This window comes from Pituophis catenifer, unplaced genomic scaffold (assembly GCF_029215685.1).
Source record: "Pituophis catenifer annectens isolate HBS135680 unplaced genomic scaffold, rPitCat1.0.hap2 SCAF_4, whole genome shotgun sequence".
NCBI lineage: Eukaryota > Metazoa > Chordata > Lepidosauria > Squamata > Colubridae > Pituophis > Pituophis catenifer.
In genome coordinates, this window is record NW_027256884.1 from 56,618,162 (window position 1) to 56,637,909 (window position 19,748).

At 42.3% G+C, this 19,748-nt stretch overlaps 1 protein-coding gene across 1 annotated transcript in view; it reads right to left on the reverse strand.

Moving 5' to 3' along the window:
• Positions 1–386: 386 nt before the first annotated feature.
• The window catches only part of PCYT1B (phosphate cytidylyltransferase 1B, choline), a 115,587-nt gene continuing 96,225 nt past the window's right edge, over positions 387–19,748 (reverse strand). The window contains exons 6-8 of the mRNA XM_070943324.1: positions 2,601–2,743; positions 2,100–2,288; positions 387–644 (exon numbers count right to left, since the gene is read on the reverse strand). Coding sequence (XP_070799425.1) covers positions 432–644; positions 2,100–2,288; positions 2,601–2,743 — 545 coding nt within the window. The 3' untranslated portion in view covers positions 387–431. The remainder of the gene's footprint in view (positions 645–2,099; positions 2,289–2,600; positions 2,744–19,748) is intronic.

A 19,748-nucleotide genomic window follows, 5' to 3' on the forward strand; every position in this document is an offset into this window, starting at 1 on the left:
TAGGCAGTACTTCATTTTATTCTTGTGAGATCCAACTTTTTAGTAGAGTGCAGAGTTATTCAAATTTAAATGTGCCTTCTCTAACCAAAAAGAATCTTTCTTAACATCATTTGCCAAATTAACCTTTCAACAAACAATCCTCACAACAGTGCAATAGCTTAAAGCAGCAAAAGCTGCAATAGCATAAAAAGTATTCATAACTGTTGGGAAATAATGGCAAGTTGTTACATATTCTGTCATCATATGTGACTTTTTTGACAGGCTGTCCTTTGGCAAGTACTACTTTATAGTTGAGATCTTCAGTGTTCCAATAATATCAATAACTTTCTTTTTCAGAAACATCTCATGCATCATTTTCTTTCTTCTAGTTTGAACTGTATGGTGAGCCATTGGCATATTTCTTCTTTCTTTTACTACAAATTTTCCCTTTTTTACTTCTCATCCTCATCACCTTCACTCATGCTGCTAATGGATGCTGAGGCAACCTTTGGGAAGGAAGGTGGTGAAGCCTTTCTGAAGAGCCAAGGGGAAGGAGGAGATGGGGAACGTGATGGGGAACGTCCCCGTGTTGGACTGCTTGTGGGACTTTGCCTTGGAGATAAGGCTTGAAGCATGCGCCCACTCCTCTCTTGAAACATCTGCTTCTGGAAACAAAGAAATGTGGACATGTATGGATACAGTAATAGATATATCCTCAGCTCACTCTCTTAATTCTGTTTTTGCCCAATAATCTTTTTATCTTTATGTCTGTCTTTATGGCTGAGTGAGATGTCTTTCCCCAAAAAATTGATGTCGCCAAATGATGTAGCAAGGTAGGAGGGATTTCAATTGGCAATGAAGTGGCAGAGAGAAGGAAAGGGTCACAAGTGAGCTTGGAGCACTGTTCCTACATTATTTGAATGCCTTACTGTGTTTCTGAGAAGAGGAAAAATAAAACATCAAGCAAAAAATTTCCTTCATCACAATGTGATGAGGCTTAACAGGGGTTAGCCTTATATTATTTCTAGATGCTACTAAATTCTTGGGGAAACGAGGATTTTTAGGTAGGAAAACAGTGGTTTTTTTAAAATAAAAAATAATGAAAAAGGTAAAAAACTAATCAAACACTTATGAACCAGAATTGTGAATAAGCACAACATCCATCCTATGCAAGTTCACACACTTTTTAAAAAGAAATTAAAAAGTATAAACCCAACCAAAATAATGCAACATAGAGCATTGCCTATTTTATACACAAGAAACATATTTTATAAACCTTTTCACGCCAATACCAATTACTGTTGTGCAGAGCAATTGAACTTCCTACTCCTTAAGAAAACAAATAAGATTAAACTGTAATGGATTGATTTCTCCATTTTTAATATGTTATATATTCCTATTTCTATCTGCTTGAAAGTGAATAAGAGTTCAAATATATTATTTTTTCTAGTTATAATAGCATATTAATACATGCACATGTATGAATCGAGACATGAATTAATCTTCTATATTTAATGTCAGCACTGAAAGCAATGTTTGAAAAGAAAAATTAACAATATTGATAGACTTAATTTGCCCCACAGCAATATCATTTATTTTTCTAGAACAATGCTATCTCAAGTTGTACCCTTAAGCTGATTATTTTATGTGGCCTCTAACTACAAAGGCTTTCATGCAAATATTAACTTCAGTAGGTACTGCCATGCTGAATTGTAGAAAAAGACCAAAAGATTTTTTCACTGAAGATGGTTTACCAATACAGTTATTATGAAATCAAATCCATTATATGCATATATATCCATTAAAATCAATATTACTGATTACTACTGTATATAATAGAGTGCTTTTTTATAGCATGTATCATGCTTTTCATTACAAACTGAGGTAAGAAATCTTACATTACTACTTAATATATCTTGCATGAGAATGGCCTGAGATTTAATCCCTGACAGTTTAAGAGAGTTTGTTCAACCTGATTTTGAATGTTGAATGTTGTTGTATTTTTGTTATATTGCTTTGAGTAGATAAAGCATACTTGATTTCTTCAAGATATTTGGGGGTGTATACGTCATCAATAACGTATAAACTATATGTATGTGTGGAAAAAAATTAATAAATACCCAAGCTCCATCTGGTCCAAATAGTTCTAAGAAGTTGCCAATAAACTCCCTAGACTTTTCTTCCCATTTCTGAATGAGATCATGGCTTTTTTCTTCAACTCTATTCACAAATTCTTTAGATCTTTCTTCCACATTCTTCACTTTTTCTTTCATCTTGTCTACTTGATTTTGAAATCGATATTTCTTCTCCTAATAAAAAAATTAAGGTAACATGAGAGATGAAGAAATTTGGTCACTATATACTGAAGTTCATATGAGTAACATTATATTAAATATTTACATAAACATCTTTGAGTATTAAAGAATTTTTTAAAAATTTAATATCTCAAATTTAATTAATTATGGTAAATTTAATGTTAAATGTTAATTTAAGTTTTAAAATATGCTTAGAGAAATGCAGCAAAACAAACTTCACTGTCTTCCTAGCCATGCCACAATCATTGCATAATCAATTCCACATTTTTTCAAGTACAGTGTAACTGGAATGATTAATGCACTTACATTTATAAAGCTGACATTCAGCTCTTTAGCAGTATATCCTCTTTGTAAGTTGCGACGGGCATAGACATCATAATCACGTACAATTCTAGTGATAATATCTGAAGTTGAGATGCCTTCAGTTCTCTGAGTTGGTACAAACATACCTTTTGAAAGGAGAAAAAGAACTATGATAAAATCTTCAGCTTTCATATGATTAATTATTTGAAAGTGCTTGATGCTTTGTCTCCTCTCATTTGGGTTAGTGAAAAACACTTTACATCGGACTATCCTTGAAGAGCATTTAACTTCACTTTTGGCATTTAGAAAGTCTATACTGAAAGGGCCTGAGGCTGAAGTGGTATGATTGATCCCATTTCAAAGGGATAGTGTTTAGATTAGTTGATTGTCCATACTTGTGATTTTATGGAGTTACATATTTTTTTTTATCCTTCTTAATCTGAATTATAGTAGTGGGAATTGTACCTGGCTCAGAATTGATTCTGACTGAACCATCCTAGAAGCTCTGTAAAGTAATAATAAACCAATAATTTATTGTTTGATAACAGTGACTCTGGAGAATTTACTTCATAGTTCAGAATAATCAACTATAATGACAAATGCTTATCAGTAATTTATTTATTTATTTATTTATTTATTTATTTATTTATTTATTTATTTATTTATTTATTATATTATTTATATACCGTCCTATTCCTAAGGGACTCAGGGCGGTGAACAGCGAACGATAAAAATACATGTAATACAAACGTTAATAAAAAACCAATTAAAATATACTAAACACTCTGGTCCTAGATAATTCAAGACATCCCAGTTTAAAATAAAATCAAAAAAGCAATATAAAGGGAAAGTTAGGCCAGGCCGGCCTGCTGAAACAGGAATGTTTTGAGGGCACGGCGGAAAGTGCGCAGATCCGGAATCTTCTGTATCTCTGGGGGGAGCTCGTTCCAGATGGTGGGTGCCCTCACAGAAAAGGCTCTCCCCCTGGGGGCCGCCAGTCAACACTGTTTGGCTGACGGCACCCTGAGAAGCCCCTCTCTATGGGAGCGTACTGGGCGGTGAGAGGCTATTGGTGGCTCTCTCATAATTGACTTATTATGCAATTTATTTTCATAACTTATTTCAAAAAATTTATTTCACTAAATTTTCAAAATAATTTCAGGGAAGTGATTTTTGACAGAGAAAGGAATTCTTGCATAATTTAATTTGGGGGACAGAATTAGTTAATGAAATATGGATACTCTCTAAGAAAAAGTATTTGGTCAAGAGGCCAATGATTCTGGGAAGAATAAATTAATACCTAATATGATTGCAAGAAATCTGCATGTCTTACCTAACTTTGACTCTGGTGTTTAGGGACACCATATTGATGGAACTACAATGGGCCATAAAATAAGAAATGTTAATATCATAAATTCAGTGTCTAATTATTGCAGAGGCAGACCCTCAAAAAATGACAGAAAATTTGCATATATATTCTAGATATTGTGAGCATAATTTTATCTCTTTAAATTATTTTATAGCAGAACCGAGTTGGACTAAATTATTTCTCTAAATAGAAAAAAAATATGCATTGATATATATGTTTGATGCCAAGTTTATGATTGGAATGTTGTTTCAGGAAATAAAAAACTGTCAAAGTGTCAACTCGTAAAGCATTCCTGGCCTGCTCTTGAGTTGCATAGGCAGGAGGGGAGAAAACTGACGGAGCAACATGGCAGCAAACAGAAGCACATTCCACGCATACCTTTCTCAAGGCTGCAGCCTAGGTTACCAGACCCAGCCAGAGAGGCATGTTCTCTACAGCCTGTGAAAGTGCTCCGTTGGAGAATGTGATTTATGACACATCCTGGGAGGAGGGGGGAAACAGGGTCATAGTTGGGACATAAATTACATGGGGCAGAGCTGACTCCACTTGGGTATTTGCCGAAGTGTTACTCATAATAAATAACTGGATGTCTTTTGAAACTTGGCTCGAGTCTCATGAATTAATTAGGGTATCTATCGGAAACCTGACACAAAGATGAAATTGAACAATAATCTAAATACTCTACTAAGAAGACCGTAAGTGGAAATTAGTACTGAAGTCCCTTCGGTTGTCTAAGAATGACACCTGAATTACTTTTTATTTACTATTTCTTTTCCTTTCATTCAATCTTATCTGATTCTTGAATAATGCCTGGACAAGACCCTGCAATTTTCTTGGCAAGATTTTTCAGAAATGGTTTGCCATTGCCTACTTCCTAGGGCTGAGAGAGAGAGAGAGAGAGAGAGAGAGAGAGTGGCTCACAATCACCCAGCAGGCTTTGTGCCAAAAGCAGGACTACAATTCATGGTCTCCTGGTTTCTAGCCTGATACTTTAACTATGACAAACTCTCAGTTACTGGTCATATGAGATTGATTTTACATAATTCTTTACAAAATTTGATATAGAAATATGTATGTTACTTGATTACATAAATGATATGCTATGTATAATTCTTACCATCATAAATGTAGACAGAATTGCACAGTCAGCCTCTATGTTGCTTGCTTGCTATCGGCTGCCATAGTAACGGGGCGGGGGGGAAGACTGGTATTTGGGTGGGGGAATGTGAGCTGGAGAGAGATGTCCTGTGTGAACAAAAAGGGAGGATTGCTCCCATGAGCTACTGCGCAAGTGTATGGACTTTTTATTTTTCCAGGTCAACCGTCCTGGAATACCAGATGGGTGAAAACATCTGAAGATGCGGCCCACATTATACCAATTGGTTTGGGAATTTGACATTTACCCTGGATCCTTGGGGGAGGGATTTGGGGATACTTTCAATATGTAACTTTCCTGCCTTTTGCTTCAGATCTTGCTTTTCTTTCATTGCTATCATTTCAATCTCAATAAAAGTACCTCTTCTCTACAAATATGGAGTTAGGGGTTTTCTTTCTTGGGTTTTGAAGGAGGCATGTCTGACATGCACTTTACTAAAAAGATGGAAAGATGCTCTTGACTTTGAAATGATTTGAAGATTCTGAACACTTAAAAAATTAAAATCAAAGAAGATTGCCGTGCTAAAAAGGGACCCCAGGAACTGCATGTTTGAATCTCCTTTGCAAAGATTTTGTGTGTATGTTTTCTGAGAAACTTACCTAGGCAGTTAAAAAAGCCTTATTTTTTGCACAAAGCAAGTCGACTCATGGCTACGAGTGGTTTCCATGGAGATAGAATTTGCATGATACAAGCTGCTCTTCCAGCCTAGCCAGCTCAATCGGCATTTGAAAAGTAAGTTGCAAAGGCGTGTGTTTTGTAACAGAGAGCTCAAGTAGAAAGCTAGCTAATGAAAGTCAAGAAAGCTGCTTTTAACTCTTGTTTGAAAAAATAATTGAAAAAGCACTCCCCTACAGAGTTTTTGCATAGTATTCATAGTCCAAACTGTATTCCAATCTCGGGAATTTCCTTAGGAATCAGAAACAGACGCAAACACGTGACAAAATCCTAGAAAAGGGGAAGCTAACAACCTGTTTAGTCCAAGCATTAGTTGGCTTGCTCTCTGGTGGCTCATCTGCAAACTACAAACCAGAGTTAAAGCACGCAAGCAACACACCCTAGTGGCCAAAAGGTGTACTGCATCAACCACACTGCACGCAAGCAATACAACCTAGTGGTCAAAAAGCAAACTGCAATGAAAGTTTGCACTGCACCCCAGTGTCAAAAAGCGAACTACAACTATGTCTCCAAAAGTTTGCAACGCACCCCAGTGGTCAAAAAGCGAACTGCAACGCTGTTTCCTAAAGTTTGCAAGGCACCCCAGTGGTCAAAAAGCGAACTGCAACGCTGTCTCCTAAAGTTTGCAAGGCACCCCAGTGGTCAAAAAGCGAACTGCAATGAAAGTTTGCAATGCACCCCAGTGGTCAAAAAGCGAATTGCAACGATGTGTCCTAAAGTTTGCAAGGCACCCCAGTGGTCAAAAGCGAACTACAATGACGTCTCCAAAAGTTTGCAATGTACCACAGTGGTCAAAACACAAGCTGCAATGACGTCTCCGAAAGTTTGCAATGTATCCTAGTAGTCAAAAAGCAAACTACAACAACATCACTTAAAATTTGCAACACACTCTAGTGGTCCTAAAGTATCCAGAAAACCCCCTGAGTCTTCTCAGTCATGGCTGAGGCCTCCAATGTGTCAGCAGAACTGTTCCTCCCACCTAATCTTGACATGAATGAAGAATCTGATGTCATGGAGTCTTGTCCAATCATGGCGGAAACATCTGATTCACCAGGAATGCCGATCCTCCCCCCACCTAACCTCGATACAAACCCCAATTTTGATGTCCACATTTCAAAGGAGGCAGCAGCACCTCAGAAAACCTGTGATCTGAGGCAGCATAGAAAGCTCATCGATGCCATGTGAGCGAATCTGGAGGATGAATGGGATAAGAAATATTGAAACCATACCAAATCCTGGGAGAAATTGATACTTCTACATGATACACCCAGAGAAGGGCTCTTCCCCAGGTGCATCCACTCTATGGATAATAATATGGATTTGCTGTACCAACAATGGAAAGATTGTGAATGCCAACTCATCCACATCCAATCGAAGTTAGAAGATCCAGAGCGCAAAAAGGACATACAACACATCCAAAAGTTAAAGAAACAGCACAAGAACTTCCTTTCAAACAGGAAAGACTTCCTCCATGCCGATCTTCAGCCTCATGCTGATCTTCAGGTGGAAATGAGTGAGAAGGCCAAATGCAAGGTATCCCATCATTCTCATGCACCACTCCAGAGGCCACATGAGACCGCCGCTCACTCTTCTGAGAAAGCCTCCTCACCCCAATGCTCACACACATCTGCCGCTCATTCTTCCAAAAACATGACAAACAAGAAGGCCAAGTCCATAGCAACCCATCGTTCACATATGCTATCCCATCATTCACACATGGCCCCCCTTTACAAGTCATCCCGTTCTCAGACGGATAGCAGCGTCTCACAGCAAGCTTCCACCCAGATTCCTACCATTCTTCAAAAGCATCTTCTCGTTGTAGCCAGAGGTCTCGGACCTTGATGGCAGGAAGTCTAGCCACCGAAGCTGCAAAGGCACGAGTCGAAGCTGTGGCAGCCAATGCCTTGAGCATGGCAAAGGAAGAGCAATTGCAGAAAGAAGAAACGGCCAGAGTTCAGGCCAGACAAAGGGAGGAAATGGCCAAAGTTCAGGCCAGACTTGACTATTTGAAGTACGAATGGGAGACAAAGAGAAAGGTAGCATGGGCTGAAGCTTTACAGGCGGAAGCTAACCACGCTTCACTCAATTTCAATACTGGACTGATGGAGAAGGAGAACTCATATGAGCGTGTCAGGGCTTATGTGGATGGCCAGAACTCCATACAACAGGGACAAGGAGGAGAACTTCAACCACCGGGTCTACAAACTACCCATACAGCTGATATCGTATGACTCGAACCACGAGACTCCTCCCTAGGAAGTGGACAACCTACCCCAATTAACCAAGACACCAGAGTACTCCATCAGTAGCAGTGAAGGCTCCTCAGCAGGCAGGTACTCAAGCAGCCGCGATACACAACCTCAATGCTGAGGCTAAGGAGTTCCTGCCAGACCTTCAAGGCCTCTCGAATGAGGTAGCACGGTCCAATGAGCACGGTCAGCCTGCCTGTCAGCATGATATACGACCCTTTCTGTAGCATGGAAAGATAACTTCCTTATGAAGTACTCTACAGGAAAACACCATGCGTCTTTGGCACATGCCCCTATCACCTTCTTGGGGCGTAGGTCATACAATGATTCTGAAGCCTGGAGAGACTCTACGAGAAGAAACGTAGTTCGGTCACCCTGATGGGGAAAGTTGGATTTGGCAGCTAGTGGTGTGCAGAAATTCTCAGACAATCCAGGAAAAGACTACTTGCTATGGAAGCTCATTTTCACAAGTACCATTCACGATGAAGGGTTGCGGCCGGCTGAAGAGCTCAAGCATATGTTGGCATGGCTGGGACCAGACTCTGCAGAAACAGTAAGTGATGTCTACACAGCCCATCTAGAGAGCCCGGTCACTGCCCTTAAGCGAGCTTGGAGAATGCTCGACTGACAGTATGGCGTATCTACATTAACGGAGTCCTCGCTCTTGGCTCGCGTCAACAACTTCCCGGACATCAGCAGCAGAGATCCCCACAGGCTGTGGAAATTCTCTGTTCTCCTCTCACAATCGAGGACAACACAAGAGGTCCCCAAATTGCCAGGACTTACCTGCCTAGACGAGTACATGATGCAAAAGCCTATCATCCAAAAACTGCCACGGGAGCTATGTGTAGAATGGGTCCAACTAGCTGCTGCTTATAGGGCAATGAACTCTGGAAACCTCCACCCCACTTTTTGCTCTTCTTGAAGAATTTGTTGACTACCAAACAGAGTTATACACTGACCCTGAAAGCTTTGGCATTAGAGAGAAATGGTTCCGAGCTACCAAAAGAACCAGCCATAACTCCCATCCGACCAAGAGCCCAGAGCATATTGCAAAAGGGAAAACCTCTGTGCCTGTGCGTAAAACGCAGGTCGGCACCTTGCCCACAAGGAACTCAGATGAGGAACCTTTGAAGAGAGTTCAACATAAACCTCTGACAACAAATGGAAATCTATTATGTCCACTCCACAAGACCTCACACACTCTGAATAGGTGCAGAGGATTCCGCCAGAAGCCTCTGGATGAAAGAAAGGATTTGTTTTCTGGTAGTGTTGGGAGGTTTCTCTGCTGTAAATATCTTTTACATTAGACAGAAAAATAATGATGTTAGAACTAAAAACGGCAATCCAAAAACAAAAAAAGCAATAAAACACCAGGCCCAGATGGAATCCCAGCGGAATTTTACAAAGAATTACAAAGACCACTGGAGAATTTAATATTACAAACATATAACGAAGTACTAGAGCGAGCAATGATACCAAAATCTTGGATGGAGGCACTGATAACCTTAATTTCCAAAGACAATGTGGAAAAGAAAAAAATCCCAAATTATAGGGCAATCTTGCTGCTGAATGCTGATTATAAGATATTCATGACAATAATGGCAGAAAGGATGAAACATATAGTAAACGAAATCATACAACCAGACCAGAATGGATTCCTACCCACCAGATACATAAAGAATAATATAAGAACGATAATGAATACACTAGAATATTACGAAATACATCCAGAGAAACAGGCAGCTCTGATATTCCTCGACGCACAAAAAATATTTGACAATTTAAATTGGGATTTTTTAATTAACCAACTAGGAGTAATTAATTTTGGTGAGAAATTTATTAGAACAATTAAAGCAATATACTCAAACCAGAAAGCAAAAATACTATTAAATGGACGTTGCTTACCTGAACGTCCCTTTTGTCCTCGCTGCGAAGACACTCCTCAACAGAACATGGGTACTGCTCACTCCTATTTGCATGGCTGGGGGTCAATCATATCCCTCTGGAGCTGGATACGCCCTCCTTCCTGCTCCTTCCCCAGTCTTTTCACGAAGACATCTTGGCCCAAGGGCATCAGGACGGATACGAAGGAAAATCACCAGATTGCAGGACAGGAACAGAACAGCTACAGAGGGAAATAAGAAAAAAGACCCCCTCCAAGGCCAGACCCAGCGAAGATAAGGGAGGGACGGAGTGTCTTCGCAGCGAGGACAAAAGGGACGTTCAGGTAAGCAACGTCCATTTTCCTCCTCGCTGCTCAGACACTCCTCAACATGGGACATACCCAAGTTCAAGAAAGAGGGAGGGAACTAAGCCGAAACCTGGCCTTGGGGAGAGATTACAGACTGTAAAACCCTTCTGCCAAAGGCAGCATCTGCAGAGGCAAACCTATCTAAACGATAGTGACTTACAAAAGAAGAAAGAGAGGACCAGGTTGCCGCCCGGCAAATATCATCTACAGATGCCTGGGTCACCCAAACCGCCGATGTTGCGGCACTACGGGTAGAATGGGGCAGGATACCTCCCGGGACAGGAACCCCCCGCAACTCATATGCCTTAGAGATACAGGCTTTGAGCCACCTGCCTACTGTTGCTGAAGATACCTTCTGACCCAAGGAAGAGGGGAGAAATGACACCAACAACGCCTCAGTCCTGCGGAAAGAGGCAGTCCTCTTAAGATATCGTCTCAATGCCCTTCGCACATCCAAGGTATGCCAGCGTCTCTCAGAAGGATGGCGAGGGTCCAGGCAGAAATTTGGCAAGACGATTTCTTGGGCCCGCTGAAAGCGTGTTTTCACTTTTGGGATAAATGCCGGGTCAAGTCGCAAAACCACCCAGTCGGGATAGAAGATACAGAGATCACTTCTCATAGACAAGGCCGCAATCTCGGACACTCTGCGAGCCGAAGTAATTGCCAACAAAAATGCCATCTTCAAGGACAAATAGTGAAGGCTGATCGAAGCTAGAGGTTCGAACGGTGGTGCAGTCAAGACCTGCAATACTAATGTAAGGTCCCATGTAGGGTAGCGATGAATCGGCGGGGGCCGCAGGTTGGTGACCCCTTGGAGAAAGGAACGGATTCTGGGATCCTGAGACAAGGGAACTTGACTATCTCCAGACAAGACAGTGGCCAGAGCCGCCACCTGACGGCAAAGGGTCGCCGGAGCTAGTCCTTTAGAAAACCCCGCATGCAGGAATCGCAGAATGTCCGGAACAGCCGCAGTCGTGGGGTCAACGTGATGAGCACTGCACCATCTCGCAAAGGCAGTCCATGAAGCGTCATAAATGCGAACTGTCGATGGTCGCCTGGTGGCCTGAATGATAGAAATGACATCTTCCGATAAATGGTCCTTGAACAGCTTTATGCGCTCAAATGCCACACGGCTAATCGGAGCCATTTTGGCTCCGGATGGCGTATAGCACCTTGAGTCAAGACGACCTTGTCAGGTGGAAGCCTCCACGGTGGTTCGACAGACAGGTTCTTGAGGTCTGCGAACCACTCTCGACGAGGCCAATATGGCGCCACCAGCAGTAGATTCGCCCGCTCTTGAATTACCTTCCGAATCACTTTGGAAATGATAGGCCCTCCGCCGCTGGCGACGGGTAACGGGAATAGAATCTTGGTAATTGAGTGTTGAGGGCTGTCTCAAACATGTCCACTACCGGCAGGCCGAACCTCCTCGACAGGTCCTGGAACAAGCCGGGGTCCAACCGCCACTCGGCGTGATCTATCTGGTCTCTGCTGAGCCAATCTGCTTCCTGATTCACAGTCCCAGAAATGTGTTCGGCTCTTATCAATAAGAGATGGAGCTCCGCCCACAACAGAAGCCTCTCCGCCTCCTGCATTAGAGTCCAAGAGCGGGTCCCCCCCTGCTTGTTGATATGGGCCTTGGTGGCCACATTGTCCGTTAGGATCAAAAGGTCTTGGCGATACACAAGATATCGAACCTGACCGCTCTGAGCTCTAGCCAATTTATATTGTGCAGTTTTTCTGTTGACGACCAGACACCCTGGGCTAACTGGGAGTTGAGGTGGGCCCCCCAGCCCCGCAGACTCGCGTCCGTGGTTAAAACTATCCGATTCGGTTCCAGAAAGGGAGAGCCCCTGCTGAGAGCCGGAGACAGCTACCACCGCAGGGAAAGCCGAACTGGAGCCGGTACTGTCACTTTGAAGAGAGATTCCGCTCGACCTTGCTTCTGGAAAGGAAGCAGGAACCATTGTAGGCGACGAAGATGGAAACGTGCCCAAGGGAGAATGTCTATGCATGATATTAGTTTTCCCAGGAGCTGGGAAAGCATCAGTAATGGGACAGTCCAGTTTAGCAGGATGTGAGACACAAGTTGCTGAATGCTGGCTCGTCTGTCGGGGGACAGGAGGACCACACACTGACTCGAATCTATCGTTGCTCCGAGGTGCAGAATACGAGTCGTGGGGGAGAGATGACTTTTGGTGAGATTCAAAGTGAACCCGTGGTCCTGAAGAGTCTGAACTACCAACTCCCGGTCTCGAATTGCCAGTTCGATTGAAGATGACAGGATCAAAATGTCGTCGAGGTAGCATGCCAGACGGACAGGAACCTCTCTGAGCGATGACGCCACCGCTGCCAGCAACTTTGTAAAAGTCCTCGGGGCGGACGAAAGGCCGAATGGCATAGCCCGATACTGAAAATGGTGGTCTCCAAACGCAAACCTGAGGTACTTTCTGTGCAACTGGTGAATGGGAACGTGCAGGTACGCTTCCTTGAGATCCACAGATTGCATTAGATCTCCCCGCCAGATGCAGCCGAGCAATGATTTGAGAGAATGCATTTTGAACCGACGGTATAATATGTGTTGATTGAGACGTCGTAGATTCAAAATGCCTCTCCAATCTCCCGAGCTCTTCAGTACCAGGAATAGCATTGAATAAAAGCCGGTTCGGAGCTGGTTCGATGGAACATGTTCTATGGCTTGTATCTGCAACAGATGTTGAATCTCGAGAGATAGTAGAAGTTGCTTGTCCGGTTGGGCCGGCCAAGGGCAATGAACGTAAAAGTCCTGTGGTATGGTAGTGAATTCCAAACATAGACCGTTGGTGACAGTTTGGACAATCCAGGCATCCGAGGTGGTAAGCGGCCACAGGTGGGAAAAGGCCTGGAGTTTCCCACCGATCGGCACCAGGCACGGTGAGTCACTTACCGCACCTGGCGTAGTGGGCAGAAGAAGATCTGAAAGGGCGTCTGAAGTTGGCTTGTCGGCGACCGCGGTCACGAAAGGACGCCCGATCTGAAGCTGGCTGGTACTGGAACTGAGATGATCTGTGATAAGAGGCGCTGCCAGCGCCTTGCTCCTGACGAAAAGGCTGCCGGTTATAAGGCACGTAACGCCTATCCTGGCGTCGGAATGATGTGGGCAGCACCTTCTTCTTATCCCGGTTCTCAACCAGTACGGAATCCAGGGACGGGCCAAACAAGGCAGGCCCTTTGTAAGGAGCCGCAGTTAGACGCCACTTGGACTTAGCATCAGCTCTCCAGTTACGGAGCCACAACAGACGTCTTGAAGAAACTGTTGAAGCCAAGGCACGAGATGCAAATTTAGCAGGGTCCAAGGACGCGTCAGCCGAATATTCAGCCGCTGCGATCAGTTTAGCCAGGTCTTGCTGCAAACACGCGTCTTCAGGTGGAAGCCTGTCCCTCAATTGATGCAACCACACCAGCGATGCCCGGTTGAAAAATGATGAAGAAGTAGCGGCACGGATGGCCCATGCCGCTGCCTGGTGCGTCTTACGAAAGGCCATTTCGGCCCGTTTATCCTCAAACTTGAGGCCATCCCCTGCTTCACCTACCAGAATGGAGGAGGACGTAAGACTAGCCACCGGATCATCAATCGTAGGCAACTGCAGAAGGGCATCCAGCACAGGAGCCGAAGCCTAAAGTTTCCGATCAAATGAATTTGGGCCAGAAAGCGAGGCGGGGTGGTCCCATGGCTTCTGAATGACCTGGCAGAAAAGGTCAGGACACGGAACAAAGTCATAGTCAGGTTGAGGCAGATTAAACAAATCACTGCTAGGACCAGGTGGAACAGAGGCAGCACCCTGATTTTTGTCAGTATCCATATTAGTGGCAGCTTTCGCTTTGCGTAGAAGAGAACGAAACAAGGAAGGCTTAAACAACCCTGGGAAGGCTGGCTTGTCCTGAACCTCCTCCTCGTCCAGGAGGAAATCATCCTCCCGGGCAGGTTCAGCCACATGACCATAAGAAGCAGAATGTTGTTGTCCACAAGGAGGCTGCATATGACATGAAGTAGCAGGAACACAAACTGGAATCGGAAAAACACCAGTGGTCTGCTGTAACCCCACTTGAAAAATATGAGACATAGCCTGAGTAAATAGTGATTGAAAATCCACAGGCTGAACAAAGGCAGGACCCGCTTCAGGGCGGAGGCCGGCTGCAGTGGGAGTGAAGGTAGCTTCAGGGGCAGACCTAGAAGCCTGAGACAAGTGGCTAGCAGCACTAGACGACCTTGACCTAGCTCTAACACCGGTCTGGTTAGTCTGAACCGATGGTAACCCCTGGGAAGTGGATGGGCAATCCTTGCACAAGTCACTAGAGATGATACCCACATTATGGGAGACCCTTGGGTCACAAGACTCCTCATGGCCTACAACCTCATCCACTGGCTCATGACAAGTAAGCAAGTGAGCCTGTTGTTTTGCCTTAGCAAATTGTTTTTCTAGGGTGTTGGGCATCCTTATCTGACTTGGAAGACCTGCAGGATTTTGCAGGTTTGGAAGTTTTAGACTTCTTCCCCTTGACCTGTTTAGGGGAAGGTACTGGAGAAGGAGAAGGACTCCTGTCAAGGTCTGAGGAAAGGGCAACTGCCTCCATATCATCCATAAGACCAACCCATCAACAAATCCAAATAAGTATTAAGAATCAAATATCAATGAAATTAAAATTAATAATTTTTTTCTTTCTTTTTTTTTTTAAAAAGAAATTCCCACAAAAATATATACAGGGATAAAATTTCCTTCAAGGTGTAATTAGTCAACAGTAATTATTTGGGTTTTTTTTAAAAAAATATAAATAAAAGGTAAGTACTTCCCTGAACGACGTCAGGCACCTCTCTCCAGACGGGTGGTAAATGCAGGTAGAGTCTGGACAGCGTCCACACCTGCCAACAAGCCAACGACCCTGGAAACCAAAGCCCAGGTCGCGGTGACAACAGAGCAGCTAAAATCAGCGGGCGGCCGTCAGTCACAAAATGGCGGCCCGTGAGGGAATCCACAAATGAGTCTCAAGCCAGGCGAAACAAAGCGCCTACGGCTGGACTGAAGCTGCAATCAAATCAGTCAAAAACAAATGTAATTCAGCCAAAGAGTTTGCCAGCCGGCAGGGACTGAAGTCGAGAGGATCTGCGATCGATGTAAAGCTCCGCAGTCCCTCGGCAATCTAAATAGCGGCAAATGGCGGGAAAACAAGAATCGAATAAACCGCCAGTAAAGTCAAGCCGCTAACGGCGGCCGGAGCCCCGAACCGCCGTTACGAGCCTGCAAGCCTCACCAAAGTGAAGGCAGGCAAAGCGCAGCACTCCCAGACACAAATAAAAAGTAATTTTTATAAATGTTAATAATCAAATGAATTACAGAGAACAGACACCCAAATGCTCTTTGCAAATGGCTGAGTGAAAAGACTGGGGAAGGAGCAGGAAGGAGGGCGTATCCAGCTCCAGAGGGATATGATTGATACCCAGCCATGCAAATAGGAGTGAGCAGTACCCATGTTCTGTTGAGGAGTGTCTGAGCAGCGAGGAGGAAAATGGAGAAATAACAGAAGGCTTCAGTATAACAAAAGGAATTAGACAGGGATGCCCCCTATCTCCTCTGTTATTTATTTTTTCAATAGAAACACTGTTGCAACAAATTAGACAGAATCAGGAAATCAAAGGATTAAAAATTAGAGGAAAAGAATATAAAGTACAAGCCTTCACTGACGACTTGGCATTTATTATAGAAGAACCCTTAGAGACTGGATTAATACTATTACAGGATATAAACCAATTTGGCAAAGTGGCAGGGCTCAAAATAAATAAAGAGAAAACTAAAATAATAACCAAAAATTTAACCAAAAAACAAGATGAAGAACTAGAGGAGAAAATGGGAATTTTAAGAGCAAAAAAAAAATTAAATACCTGGGAATATGGCTGTCAGCAAAATGTAGTACGATAAAAGAGGATAATTATAATACACTGATAAAACAAATACAAAAAGATTTGGAAAATTGGAACAAATTACAGATATCACTAACTGGCAGAATTTCAACAATTAAAATGAACATATTACCCAAATTGCTATACCTTTTTCAAACGATACCGGTAAGATTAGAAAAGAATTTTTTTGAACATATAAACAAAATAATATCTAAATTTATATGGGCAGGTAAAAAAAACTCGCATTAAATTTAAGATGTTACAGGATAGCAGGAATCATGGGGGTTTCGGTCTCCCAGACTGGAAGTTCTACTACCAGGCAGCAGTGCTGACATGGTTAAGAGATTGGATTCAACTTAAAAACAAAAGAATATTAGCATTAGATCTCCAAGGTTGGCATGGGTTTCTATGGGAAGGTAAAAATAAAACACATTCATATTTTCAGAGGCATATAATAAGGAATTCTCTATACAATGTCTGGGTAAAGATTAAAAAACACCATTATATGAAAATCCCAAATTGGCTATCGACAATGGAGGCAATGACACACCCAAATACAATAGACCTCAGTAAAATGGTAAGATACTTAGAAATTTTAGATGAGAAAGAATTAAAATCAGTGCAAACACTGAAAACACAAGGAATAAATATAGAATGGTGGCCCTACCTACAAATCAAAACAAGACTAAAAAAAGATCAAGAACAATTCAGCATATATGAAAAACAATTGGAGTTGGATAAAATTTTATTGGGAACAGAAGGAAAAATTATTACAAAATTATATAAATTTCTACTAAGACATAAAATGGAGGAGGAAGTTGTAAAAGAAACGATGATTAGTTGGGGAAGGAATTTCGGCCACAGCATAGAATTAGAGCAGTGGGACAAACTATGGGAAAGGAACTACAAACTCATAACAGCAGTTACCTATAAAGAAAATGAAAGAAAATACCTATAAAATGTTTTATAGGTGGCATTTGCCACCGGCGAGATTGGCCAAGATGTATCCCAACTTATCACCTAATTGTTGGAGATGTAACTATAAATTTGGAACATTCTACCATATGTGGTGGACGTGCCCCATCACAAGGAAGTATTGGTGTCAAATTCAAAAATGGTTGGAAGAAATTACAAAGCAAAAAATAAGATTTGAAACCTGAATTGTTTTTATTAGGAATACTGGACCTGAAAATGAATAAAAACCTTCAATACATTATATTGCACATACTTACTGCAGCAAGAATCACATTCGCAAAAAATTGGAAACAAAAAAATATACCATCAGATGAAACTGTAATTAGGAAAATTCTAGAATGCGCAGAGATGGATAAAATGACTATGGAGTTAAAAGGGAGAGAGGATTCGGACTATTATGAAATATGGAATAAAATGTAAAGTTGACTCGAAAATAGAAATCAGAACAAGAAATGTTTAACTTAATATTGATGAAACTTAAAGTAACTGAACAACATTAAACAAAGAGACATAAATATAAATGAATATAAATGTGTAGATAAGAACAAATGAATATTATAATGTGTATATATATATATATGTCGGAGTAATGCGGAGTAATTCTACTATTGAGTAGTAAATAGAAATGATAGAATAGAGAACTACAAAAGCAAAGTATGTAACTTGATACTAAATGCTGTAAAATTACCATTAATGTTATGTAATGTTCAATATGTTATGTTTTGACATGTTTTGTTTTTATATATGTGTGATTGTTTTTTGTGTTGTTTTTAAAGACAAACTGTTTAATAAAAATTATTTAAAAAAAAAAGAAAGGAAGAAAGGATTTGATCAGAGACTACAGAGTTTGCTTCAAGTGCTGTGAATCTAAGGAGCACATGGCCAAAGGTGCATTGTTACCTGTGCCAAAGCAACCAGCACTCAACCGCCCTGCATCCAGACTATGAGCCCACACCACGGCCGACTCCTACTCCACGATCGACTCCTACCCCCCTCCAACTAATGAGTCCCAGCACAGCAACGAAGGGCACCCAGATACGACAACGAGTGTCAACTGCACATCAGTATACACTGACTCACCATCTCCTCGCTCATGCCACCAGATCTGCCTAGCTAAAATCTATCCAGCTGGATGCCCAGAAGAAGCCGTGAAGATGTATGTGATAGTGGACATGCAGAGCAATCAATCGTTATCCAGGTCAGCTTTCTTCGACCGCTTTGACATCCAAACCGAAGAAACGCACTTCACAATATCAACATGCACTGGGTTACAGCACACGGCGGGGAGGAAAGTCACTGGATTCTGCATAGAATCAATAGATGGGAGTGCTAAATTCACATTGCCGCCACTGCTAGAATGGGACGCTTTGCCAGATAATCGCAGTCAGATTGCAATGCCAGAGGTAGCAAGCAATATACCTCACCTGAGACACATTGCTAATCTCTTTCCTGCCCTACACCCTGAAACCGAAATCTTGCTCCTGTTGGACCCCCCCGAAGCCTTTCCTCACCAGGCAGTGGTCAAAGGCCCAGCAGGCTCTCCATTTGCCCTCAAGACAGAACTTGGATGGGCTATTTTAGGACCGGTTTGTGTCGACCGGCTACAGGCCCCCCCTGACTTCTACCAAGCAGCTCTACACCAGGCCAGTCACCGACCTGGAACTGCTTTGAAGGAAGACAGAATTTAAAGAACTCAAAGATTGAACCTCAAGCTCTGGATGCTTTGTGTCTACCTCATTTTTTGCATTGTTTGATGATATAACTTTGTTTACTTTAGTCAATTAGATAGTTAAATTTACATTGTTTTATGCTATGCCTTGTTTATCTCAGTTAATGTGTTAATTAATAGTGGGATTTTATAATTCCAGGTGGAGAGTGTGCTGTTTAGGTAGTAAACTACCGTGTTTCCCCGAAAATAAGACCCTGTCTTATGTTTTTTTGAACCCTGAAATAAGCACTTGGCCTTATTGCCATGCGCTCAAAAGCCCAATTGTGCTTATTATCAGGGGATGTCTTATTTTGGGGGAAACAGGGTAGTTACTTTAAGAATTAAGAGCTGTCTCCTTAAGAGATTGCATTGTGTGAGATGTAGACAGAGATTGCATTATGGGAAATGTAGTCCATGACATGTGACCACATCTGGGTGTCTGATTGGCCACTGAGGCTCTCTGCCTGGGTGTAGAACAAAGCCTTGGCCATTACGAATTGCTACAGAGGAGTGAAACATGCTTTCTGAACAGGGGGACAGATCTACCGTCCTTTTACACTAGGAAATGGGACAGATTATGAATATATGGATGAATCTCACCTTGACTATAAGTCTTTGTTTGAGGATACCCGAAAATAAACTTGATCTGTATGAAAACCTGTTTGCTAGAGTTTAACTGTCTGTTCCCAGTGGAGCCAGATGTCTGGGAACAGTACAACAGGTTTTTCCTGTGGGTGAGGAAACAAAGCAAGGGAATCCATTAATGCTTTTACTTAACTTGCCCCACATTAAAATAATAAAAGCAGCATTTGCTGGCCTTGTTTTTGAGG